This window comes from Cyprinodon variegatus, unplaced genomic scaffold, assembly GCF_000732505.1.
Source record: "Cyprinodon variegatus isolate N-32 unplaced genomic scaffold, C_variegatus-1.0 Scaffold370, whole genome shotgun sequence".
NCBI classification, from domain to species: Eukaryota; Metazoa; Chordata; class Actinopteri; order Cyprinodontiformes; family Cyprinodontidae; genus Cyprinodon; species Cyprinodon variegatus.
Window position 1 is genome coordinate 474,234 of NW_015150823.1, and position 12,034 is coordinate 486,267.

General features: G+C 38.5%; 1 protein-coding gene across 1 annotated transcript; it reads left to right on the forward strand.

The window, feature by feature from the left end:
• Nucleotides 1-519: 519 nt before the first annotated feature.
• api5 (apoptosis inhibitor 5) lies at nucleotides 520-10,651 on the forward strand. The gene is made up of 14 exons (XM_015386529.1): nucleotides 520-838; nucleotides 1,859-2,020; nucleotides 2,750-2,843; nucleotides 2,944-3,009; nucleotides 3,106-3,257; nucleotides 5,038-5,244; nucleotides 5,378-5,482; nucleotides 6,325-6,414; nucleotides 6,693-6,874; nucleotides 7,001-7,094; nucleotides 7,188-7,244; nucleotides 8,126-8,205; nucleotides 8,302-8,444; nucleotides 10,532-10,651. Exons 1-14 carry the CDS (start codon nucleotides 767-769, stop codon nucleotides 10,609-10,611), a joined length of 1,584 nt encoding a protein of 527 aa, XP_015242015.1. The 5' UTR covers nucleotides 520-766; the 3' UTR covers nucleotides 10,612-10,651.
• The last annotated feature ends 1,383 nt before the right edge of the window (nucleotides 10,652-12,034 follow it).

Below are 12,034 nucleotides of genomic sequence, written 5' to 3' on the forward strand. Positions count from 1 at the left end.
GCGCCACACACTTTGAGAACCGCGGCCTTACATTAAGTACCACAGAGCACACCAGAAAGCCTGCCTGTGGTAAGATGGCCGCCCGGTGATGCCGTTTGAGACTCCGCCGTAAGACATCTAGCCTTTATTATGGATATCTATGCGTACGACGGAGTCGTAGCTACGGAAGAGGATTACGGCCACTGGAAAAAAAAAAAAAAGTTAACTGATTTTTAAATTTTATTTCAGTTTAGTATGGGAAAAAAGTAATTTTTTCCTGACTTTAATCTCAGAATTCTGCCTTTTTTTCTCAGAATTCTGACTTTAATCTTTTCTGACTAAAAGTCAGAATTCTTAGAATAAAGTCAGAATTATGAGATTAAAGTCAGAATTATGAGAAAAAAGTCAGAATTTTGACTTTTTTCCCATACTAAACTGAAATAAAATTTAAAAATCATTAACTTTTTTTTTTTCAGTGGCCCTACTCCTCTTCCGTAGTCGTCACAAGGGTGGCGCATGCGCACAATGTTACCTTCCGTAGCATTATAGCCGGGGAGAACATTGCGGGAAAACAGACGGCCGGGGGAGGGAGTCCATTGACGATTTTCTAGAATTTTCATTCTCACGCGCCTGTCGCTCCCACGGTAGTATTAGCCATTATTCGTGTTGTCGTAGGTTAGTTTATCTAAAACCTAGCTAGCGTTGCGCTGTAAGGTGCTATATTTCCTTTCCCCCCCGTGGTTTCATCAGCGGTCTTCTGTGAAAGCGCCAGGGACGGGACACGCTGATGGCGGTCACAATCGAGGAGCTTTATCGGAACTACGGGATCCTTGCTGATGCTAAAGAAAACCTGAGCCAGGTGAGGAAGCTCAGTCCGCTCTCAGTGTTCTCAGCTCGGTTATTTTGTCCACAGCGGGCGGCTTAGCTTGGATTTAGCTGATCTATTGACATGTGTTAGCTGCAGCTAGCCATCATAGTGACCATGCTAACCAGCAGATAGCATCACAGGCTGCAATATTACCTATTATATGTTTAATACCTGAAAAAGTCTCCAGCATCTTCATGCTGTTGCACTTTATAAAGCGTCGCAGCAATAGCTCCTGTTTCCTTTAACGAAGCAGGAAAAACACATTAATCTGAAGAAATAAAACAAGTCTGCTGGTGAAGCTTTCAGCCATACAGGTCATGGTCATTACAAAAATAAATTAAATAAAGATAAAAACGTTTCAAACTTGCAAATCAAGTAGAGTGGATTGTTTTAAATTTTTTTTTAATAAAACAAGTATTTTTACTTCTAAACTAAACTTGTAATATTTGAGTTTGTTGTAAAAATAGCTATTTCGGTTAAAAAAATTGAGTAAAATTTGTATAAAATATGGAGAAATGTGTTTTTTATGTGATGGTAAATGGGTTTTGTTGAATAAGTTAGTTTAAAGTTGTTAGTGTGTCAGTGGATTCACATGGTAATAGTTTAATTCTCAGTGTTTAAAAGAATAAACATTCAGGTTCTCTTTTAAATGTCACCAGCATCATTTCATTTTAATTCAAGTACAGAGTATTTTCAAGATGACGTACTGTTTATTAGCTAATGTATTTATTTTTATAAACAAATTAGCTAATCAATGTAAACTCTGGCTCTGTCAAAGGACCTAAAAAATAAGCACCTGAATAATAGTTTATCATGGATCCTTTATCCTAATAAAATGGCAACATGAAATGTTAAAGCTGATCTGAGGGTCACCTGCAACAAGCACTTTCATCATCACTCAAGTTCTTGGAACACAAACTGCAGACTTAATGATTAGAAATTACGTTTCAGGCCAAATGATCATTGTTACTGTTTTATCGGCGTCATTAACTTGTGTATTTTGTTGTGCAGCACAAAGATGCATACCAAGCAATCCTGGATGGTGTGAAGGGTGGTCCCAAAGAAAAGAGACTGGCGGCACAATTTATTCCTAAATTCTTCAGCAGCTTCCCAGAGTTGGCTGATGCAGCCATAAATGCCCAGCTTGATCTCTGTGAAGATGAAGATGTGTCTGTAAGTAGAAAAGAAATGATCTTCGTTTCATTTTAGTGTGTTGATTATCTGAATTATCTGTAGCTCAATCTCAGTTTTCTCCCTGCGGTTTGCAAAAACTTAATTATCTGACATCACATTAGAAGAGCTGTGAAATAAAAGGAAAGTTTAGTTTCTGAAGCCATGATGTTTTAAAGCTTTTATGAGGCTTGAGAAAAGGCTAATTTCTTTAAACCCATTCTTATAAGTTTCTAATGGTAGTAATTGGCAGCTTAATTACTGCCATTTGTTTAACTTATCGGGCTGGGTTTTTTAGGGAATACTTTCTGGAACATCGTTAGCGTTTCGTTGGGTTTTATTCCATGTAAAATATGAGAGCTGGAACTAATTATTTCACAAATCTGTCAATTTTTTTTTCTATTAAACAATTAATAACTAGATAGCCAAAGGTTCCTTTAAGACATTTTATAAAAATTAACCCAGGTGAAACTAAAACTTTTCCACTTGAGGAGCTCTGCATAGAACATATTACCATGAATTTTTTAAAGTACAAAATACTTTTTGCAATCTTGGTATAATTCCTGCTCTAAGTGCGTCGCTCTGTCAGCTAAAGGCGTGTTTTAGAGTCTCTATACTCCAGTTACCGATAAATCGATTACTAAATTAGTTAACGATTATGTTAATAATGGAATACTTGTGGTTAATCTGATTGTTTTGGCCCTATTAAGCATTACCAATGTCTTTGTCCAGATTCGACGACAGGCCATTAAGGAGTTACCCAGGTTCGCAACTGGTGAAAACATTTTTCGAGTCGCTGATATTCTGACCCAGCTCCTACAAACAGGTATCATGCTAATGTGGATCCCAATGATATTTTAAGCTCATCACAAAGTCGCTCCTGTATAACTGGTTGTAAGAATCGTCATATCTGTTGGGGTTTTTAGACGATACTGCAGAGTTCAACCAAGTGAACACAGCACTGATTTCAATTTTCAAGATGGACGCTAAGGGTAAGCGTTCCTGGAGGCACTGAGTGGATAACTGGGTATGATGTACATCATAGAATGAGACAGAAAAGCATTTAGTTTTTTTCTATGGTCATCCAGGTACACTGGGAGGTCTCTTCTCGCAGATCCTGCAGGGTGAGGACATAGTGCGAGAGAGGGCCATCAAGTTTCTGTCCACCAAACTGAAGACTTTACCAGAGGACGTCATGACAAAGGAGGTGGAGGATTACGTCTTTGCTGAGACAAAGAAGGTTTGTGTTTTAGTTTGCAGCTGCTCTGCCTTTTTGTTCATGCTAAGATGATTAGCATGCTATGATGGGTTGGAGTCTCTGAAGATTATACTGCAAAAAACGTGAATCTAATTAAGTCATTTTTTCTTTAAAAAAAGTGCATTTTTTCTGAACTAAGCAGGTAATTTAGACTCTTTGCAAATAGAATAAGACAAGTTACATTTGAAATGAGAAAAAAAACAACTGCACTGTCTTATTTCAAGGCCTTTATATCTAATTATCTTATTCTAAGTTAAGAAAAACTAATTCATTTGGCAGGTCATGTTATTACCTTCAGAAATTTAGGGTGAATACAATTCACAATAGGGTGAATTTAAGAGATTTCTACTTATTTTCAGATAGTTTTTGCAGTTTACTATCATAGTTGATGTAGATCCAAGCTGTTTGAGTATTAGCTTAGCGCTCTGTCACACCATGCCAATTTAGCCGGTGTATGCCTGATGTCCCAGAATCTCCAAAAACGCTGGCATACGCTCAACTTTGTATGTATTTTTTTCAATTATGGGCATTTACATAGATTCATAATGAGTCCAGAACTTCTGTCCAATGACAGCCTAACTTGTGCTTAACGCACAGCAGCGTAATGCCCATGAAATGATACTTTTGCACCATTTCATGGGTATTACGAAGCATCAGTTAAAGCTGCTCCCCTCAGGAGCAGCGATGCGCACGGTCTGCATAAAAACATTTATTTGGTCGCGTTATTAACCTAGCTGCTGTTCACTGCCTGCCCAAAAAAAGGAATAAAGAAAAAAAAGAAGGGTGTTTTTTTTTGTTTTTTTTGTGGCAGCAGATTGAGCATCATGTCTGCTAGGAAGTGTGTTGGTGGTGGGTGTGAACGCAGGGAGGATCCATCACACCCTTCCTTCTGGCTCACCCTTTGATGGGGATGAAGTCTGGAGGAGAACTGACGGTTTCCTCCTGTGAACCCCCTTTTGAGTTGTTTTACAGCACTAGTGGCTGTTTTTTTTTTTGTTTTGACAGGAGGCTGACAGGAAAGGGGGTATGACAGAGGGGGAGAGACATGTGGCAAAGGACCACGGGTTGAGGACTAAGGGGTCCGTTCATGGGCTGTGGGCACTAACCTCTGCGCCACCTGCACACCCTGTGAACCCCCTTTATACCAAAACGCTGCCAATACGCCATTATACAGTAGCTGGAAGTTAGGAACACACTCAGCACTCGTCTGGAACACGTCAGATACGTTGATATGCGTTGGAGAGAAGTTCTTGATAAGTTACGCAGAAGTGATGCATAAGTTACTCAGAGGTTTAGGATAAGCCTGACGCCACGACCGATGAGGAACTGACACTGAACGTATGTCAACCATCAGATAGCTGACTTGGAACTGATGGCCCACCTATTAGCAAACGCTGGCATATGTCTGGAGCATGCTCGTAATTTCTCGATGTCCTCGCTGTCGACATGTGCCACTGTGTTTCAGCGTGTTACTTTAGTGTGCTCATAACTTTTACAAAATGTACCTATAACTTATTCAAGCTATGGCAACTTTTTTGACAGATTTTTTGAACCTCAGGCATAGGCTGGTCTAAATCGTCAAGATGCGACATGTGCTTTAGAAGTTTCTATTTAAAAATATGTTGACGCATTCGACCATGGGACATGATTTTTTGTTTGAACTGGTTTCCAAAACATCTTATAGTGTAGTTATTTTAGCAGAACAAACTTTTTTCAGGTTTAACGAAAATAAAAAGGTTAACTTTCCTGCTGCCCCCTGTAGGTTATGGAGGACGTCACAGGAGAGGAGTTTGTGCTTCTGATGCGCGTGGTGTCTGGTCTGCGGGTGCTGCAGTCGGTAAATGGACGACAGCAGCTGGTGGAGCTGGTGGTGGAGCAGGCTGACCTGGAGCAAGCCCTGAACCCAGCAGACCCAGACGCCGTGGACCGACTCCTGCAGTGCACTCGACAAGCTCTGCCGTTGTTCTCTGTAAGTTCACCTTGATGTTCCTAAATTTGAGTCATGATAAAGTTTTAAGGTTGGAAGCATGACTTTAAACCTCTCAACATTATAATATGTGCAAGTTAATTGTAATCTAAAGGTAAATTTTTCTGCTTTGCAGAAAAATGTCCATTCCACCCGGTTCGTGACGTACTTCTGCGAACACGTCCTGCCTAACCTCAGCACCCTGACGTGTCCTGTAGCAGAGCTGGACATACAGCTGGAGGTAGAACATTTAGAATAACATTTATTGGGACATTAATCAGTGCGATCTTTTCTAAAGTATGCCTACATATCTGTAACTGAGGGCGTGTGAGAACCTTCTAAAATACCTTTCCTGCTGTAATTTCGAAAGATGTGCGCTGTAGCACCTTTGAGTCAATGAGTCGATGCAATCAACTGGTTTCCTTAGATGGAAAATTTTGAATCAATTTGACCCGATGATCTGGTTGAATTGTCTTGAGATGACGTGTTGTGAATTGGAGCTATATAAATAAACTGAATTCAATTCAACTGAATATAACAATGAACATAATATACCACAAAGCCCTACAGACAGACCGGGGCAAAATGTTTGGAAACTGTGCAAAAAAAGCTCTAAAATAAAAGTCTTTTTAATCTAACCTTCGATTCGAGAGCAGAGCTTCAGAAACATTTATTTTAAAAGAGCTGGGGTTAAATAAATAGATAACATGGTATTTTCCCATATTTTTCTCACCTCTTTTTGAAACAAAGGAATAAAAAGTTGGATAAACTTCCCAGATCTCTCTGAGAATCACCTCTCTGCCTCGGTCAGTTTAGAAACAATTCAACGCCGTTTATTGCTGCATTTTTCTTTTCTTTAGACTTAGATCTCATTATGTTTTCAGTCGTTTAAGTGGGATTTTGCTGCATAGAATGCACCACTAGTTTTTTTTTTATTTTTTTATTATTATTTCTCATAATCTGTCCAAGTCAAATGTGGGAAATTGTTTTAATTTGTGTATAGCTCAGAGATGGAAGTGAAAACAATCTGCACAGATCTGCCCCCCTCAAACATTTTACTGAGAGCTGTTGTGTGTTTCTTAGGTGCTGAAGCTGCTGGCTGAGATGAGTCCATTTTGTGGGGATATGGAGAAGCTGGAGGCCAATCTGAGCACGTTGTTCACCAAGCTTGTGGTAAGAGTTGTCCTCTTCCATTGAACCATGGGATGCACGGATAAAAGGCTCCTTATTGGACATCATGGCTCTTTTACCCCCACCTATGTAAGAGGAAATCATTTCCTGATCAGAGGGGGGGAAAGCAGGAGAGCCACTTACTAAATAACACATTCAATCAGTATTCTAAATGTTTATCAGTTGCTACGTTTCCATTAACCATCAAATATTCCGGGGGAACATTAGTGGAAAATTTTTTATTTTTTTACACCGACTGTGTTTTTGTTGCCGTTTGTTAGGAATTCATGCCGCTGCCACCTGAAGAGGTTGAGAATGGTGAAAACTCTGCCAGCGAGGAGCCCAAACTGCAGTTCAGCTACGTGGAGTGTCTCCTCTTCAGCTTCCACCAGCTGGGCAAGAAGCTGCCCGACTTTCTGGTGGACAAGGTGGATGCAGAGCGCCTCAAAGACTTCAAGATCCGGTGAGGTTTGGACACCATTCCTGAAAACCCCTGGAGTTCAAAGGCTGTCTGTCAAAATGGGATGGCTGTGCGTTACTGAGGCTGGAGTGGTTGTTTTATTTAGACGTCCTGTTTGTTTTCCAACAGGTTACAGTACTTTGCCAGAGGTCTGCAGGTTTATATCAGACAGCTGCGAGTGGCCCTGCAGGGGAAGACGGGGGACGCTCTGAAGACGGAGGAGGTAATCGTCTATACAGCCTGATGGCTGCTGATCCAAAATGAAGAAATCAGTACAAACACTTTCATGATTGATATGTTATTTTGATTGTTTTAGAACAAAATCAAAGTGGTGGCCCTGAAGATCACAAACAACATCAATGTTCTCATTAAGGTAAGCGATTCAGAAACATCTTTGACAGATTTTACCGGCATAATGGTGATAGTAATAAAGATGCCTTCTTTCATTTATATACGGCTGCAACTAACAATTGTTTTGGAAATTGATTATTCTGTTTTTTTTTTAATTGATAATTTGATAGCAAAATGTTTCTTAAGGAAGTTTTTTTTTTACAAAATTAAAATCAACTGAAAACTAAAAATGTTTTTTTTTTTTTTAAACAATTTTGGTATAATTCCTGCTCTAACTGAGTCGCTCTATCAGCTAAAGGCAGGTTTTTAATCAATTACTGAGTTAGTTGACAAATTTTTAAGTGATTGATTAATCCGACTAATTTTTTCAGCCCTACGTTGAGACATTTTGACCACTTGATGAATTATTCAGTTTGATTTGAATATGCTACTGCAAATACTTCTAAAATAACAAATGCTATTCATTATGTAAATGAATTTACAGTCCTGTTTAGGCAGAGCTATGCTAAACTTTCCGATTCAATGTTTCTTGCTGTGTTTGTTGATTTGGCTGCAGAGGAAAACCCAACAGATTTACAAACACTTTGACCCAATAGGCTGGGATGGGAGACGGGAAGCAAAATAAAGATAAATACTTGGGCTCAGAATGTAGAATTTGAGTAAAGTGGGTAGAATGTGCAGCAAGTTTCTGATAATTATTGGGATCAGTTTCCTCTAATAATTCCAGGGATAACCCCGGGTCATTTAAGCCTGCACTGAGGATGAGTTTAAATAAAATAAAAAGTTTTAGGCTGATTTTTAAATAGGACGTTTGGTTTTTCAATGCAAACTTGGATCTAGTTCCTTTGGTGCATGCTCTGCTTATGAATCGTTGGATTAAAAACTTCTTTATTTTCATTTCAGGATCTCTTCCACAACCCTCCTTCATACAAGAGCACAGTAACCTTGTCCTGGAAACCCGTCCAGAAGCCAGAGGCAGCAGCGTAAGCCTCCACATTAACAGAGGACATTGTTCAACAGTCAGGAGACGTTAATGTAACACTCATTCTCCTTTCATCTCATTTTCTTCTTGTTTTTAGGCCCAAACGTCCATCAGGGGAAGAAATGGGATCTGGGGCCAACACAAAAAAACAGATCATGCCTCTCCCAAGACGGGACGCAAGGCAAATTTACAACCCTCCCAGCGGCAAGTACAGCGCCTCTATTGGCAATTTTAACTACGGTGAGGCGACCCTGGTGGCACTTTTCCTGTTTTAAAACCAAATGTGGTTTTAGTGCATGTCTTTTATTGTGTTTTGCACGTTTTTTTTTTTTTATTTGGTTAAAAAAAAACACTAATTGAAGGATTATGACTTGTCACACTTTCTGCTTTAATACCGTTATGAGGGTATCCTTATTAAACTGTATGAACAGTTAGTTCATGGTTTGGTTTGAACGTTTAGAATTGATGTGCTTGGTCCAATGGAAGTTTTACCACATCGTTTTACTGCAACCTGACTAGAGAAATACAGGTGAACCGTAGAGTGAAAGGTCAGATTTATCCCGGGGTTTCTTTAAGTTTCAGAGTCACATATTTGTTTTACTTTCAGCTTAAAGAACAAGAGAAACTAAAGTTTCTCCTAAAATGAAATTCTAACCTGGAAAGTCCAATTCCCCACCAGCTGTGACTTCCAAATCCACTTTAAAGACATGAAAATTCCCTTTAAACAGAATGATTTCAGTGAATAAAACAAAGGAGTAAGAAACATTAAGTTTAGTTTAACATGCTGAGGATATATGATGAATTTTGTGTTCAAATGGTTCAAAAAATGTTTTGATGCTGTAACCATTAACTCATTTTATTAAGATTAAGTCTCACGTTTTTTTATTCCACTTCCTAATGGTCTTGTATCTGTTTTAAGCTTTTTGTACCAATTAAGATCTGAAGTGAGGTGTGCATTTATATAATAAACTTTACAAATGGAGCAATGGGAAGAGGAGCACCGCCGTCTGGAGGAGAAATGTCACAGAAGACTTATCAGTGTGTCACAAACCATGTAAAGAACACGTTTCACTTTCTGAACGTGATTCTCAGACCAAATAAGGGTTTACTAAATAAATCTGGCCTTTATAAAAGATATACAAGAAGAAACCAGAAGCTTGATCCGTTGGTAGTTTACTGCGATCAATCATGTTGTACCGCATTGGCAAAAGCATGCATTGGACGGCAAAGACTGGGAATCTGCACAGTTGAATAGTGAAGATGAATACAGCTAAAGTCTTACAATGATCTGGGTTTGTAAGTTCAGATGCTCCTCGCTATTAAAACTGTTTTTTTAAATGGCCAAAATTAGTAAACATCTAAATGTAAAAATCTGGTTAAGATATAACAGAAGAGTGTGATTGTTAGTGAAGCAGAATTGGATCATTGCATCAGGAGAGCTGAATTCAAAAGCATGCCACACTTTCCAGTTCACTCTTCTTATTAGTCTGTGTTCTGCTGCAGTGTTCTTTTTTTCTTCTTCCAGTTAATTTAAAAATGATATGAGAAAAAAATCAGTTCTACTCCAAAGTGAGATTAATAGACAGTATTTCACGGCCGACTCGTACAGAAACAAGCTATTGTAGCAGCCATTCAAAATGTCTTTTCCCAGTCAAACGCCAGCCGAATAGCAGCCCACTTCCCTCCAACTCCCTGCAAAATCCCCTCCAACTTCCAGCCACTGGAGTGCATATTTTGTTACTCTGACTCCACCCTTTCACTGAATTACAGGGTCTGACCAGGAGATGGCGCATCTCTTTAGATGTTAAAGTTCACAAATCATGACAGAATATTATAGTAAAAAGATTGATGTTTGAAAAGGAATTGTAGGGGACCAACCAAGGACCAGTCAAAGACCAGCCGGGGGCAGTGGGGAAATTTTGAATGGCTTCTACTGTACCAGCAAATGTTCATATTGACTGTTTCTCTATGGCAGGGGTGGGCAATTCCAGCTCCTGAGGGCCGGTATCCTGAAGGTTTCACATCCTTCCTTTATCAAACACACCTGAAGCAAATGGCTGAGTTACCTCCTCAGTCTGCAGTCAGTTTCTCACAAGTCCTGTCAATCAACTAATTACTTGATTCAGGTGTGTTGAACCAAAGGCACATCTAAAAGTTGAAGGATACCGGCCCCCAGGAACTGCAATTGCCCACCCTTGCTCTATGGTGTTTTCAGAGGATGTAAATATGTCAAACAGTGCAGAACATTTATTGGACTTTTTTCTAGACTCATGTTCAGCCTCCTCTGTTGCACGTTTGCTGAGTTTTCTTATGCCATGTCGATGCAGAGCAGCGCGGTGGCTTCAGAGGCGGCAGAGGACGAGGCTGGGGGATGAGAGGCAACAGGAGCCGAGGCCGAATCTACTGAGAGACAGAAATCTACATTTCTTTGTCAGAACTGCATCACATCAGGATCTCCTCATCAGAATGGACTATTTGTCATTTACCTATATATATTTTTCCTTTAATTTTTTACAATTAAGTTTTTTTGTTTTTACTCTTATTGCCTTTCATCTGTGGGTCTTAGTTGCTTTCTTCTTCTGGCTCCAACTCCTCTTGTCATGAACACATGAGTAGCTGTATTTCTCTCAGCCAAGGTAATCCGTAATCTAGATGTGTGGATTTTCCCTTCCCTCTTTTTATTTTTATTTTTTCCAGAAAATTTTAAACCTTGTGTGTTTTTTGTGGAACAAAAGACTGCCAAGTTGTAACTAAATATTTTGGTCACATAGTTGTGGAAGTTCCTCTTGTTTAGCAGCATGTTTGTGGAAAAATCCATTTCAATTTTCTCTTATTTAACCATTTTTTTTTTTTTTTTTTTTTTTTTTTTTTAGCAGAGCTTAATTAGAATTGGCTGACTGCTTCTTTGTATAAATCAATGATGCCCTTTCATTAAATTTTTATCACAAAACTAGATGGAAGTACAATATTTGTCCCTTACTCGTATTTGGGGAAAGAAAAAGCTATTTTCAGGACCAAGGCTATTGAAATCATATCACTCTAAAGTATACTACTTGATTTACCCTATATTTCGATTTTCTCTTAAAGTTTGTTCCCCAAAATTATTTTTGGCTCACAATATAGCATCTAGTTGCAAAATGCTCAAAAACATGCCATCTTTTCTGACTATAGCATCTGTGTTCGAAGCATTAATAACCTTAAAAGAGGTCCCAACGTGTTCATAAATATTATTTTACAATCTTCTTTTGGAGCCCCCTGCTGTCTGAAATTAATGAGATTCTTTTTTGTTCTTAATATTAGAAGTCAATATTAATATTAAAAACCACAACAAATATTTGGATCTGAACTTTTTTTCAGTTAAATTTGATATACTTTTTTTATTTTAATCATAAAATTACCAAACTGACCTAAGTTTCCAAAGTCTTAACTCTACCAGCCAAGTTTCTGAAATCTACTTAAATTCTTCGTATATGTCCTACAGGTTGTTAACAATAGAATATGATTTGTTTTATTGTAAATGTATTAATCTGACTTTCCCTCTGAGAAATGAGCTTTGAGGCACAAATGCTTTTGCTGACATCTGGTTTGTAAACATTTTTTTTCCTTTATTTGGTTGTGTTGATTAAATTTCCTCCATCTAAATGGGTTGTTTACTTGTGGAAAAAATCCAGCGCAGCATAGAAAGCTTGATTTTATTTATTTTTTAAAGATCAACCATTTAAATTAACTTGATTCATTAATATGGTCTGGTTGATGCCACTCCAGTAACTAACCATGTCATTATTTGAGCAGAATACAGAATGTAGTCATTTTGTACGTTGGAAGGATCA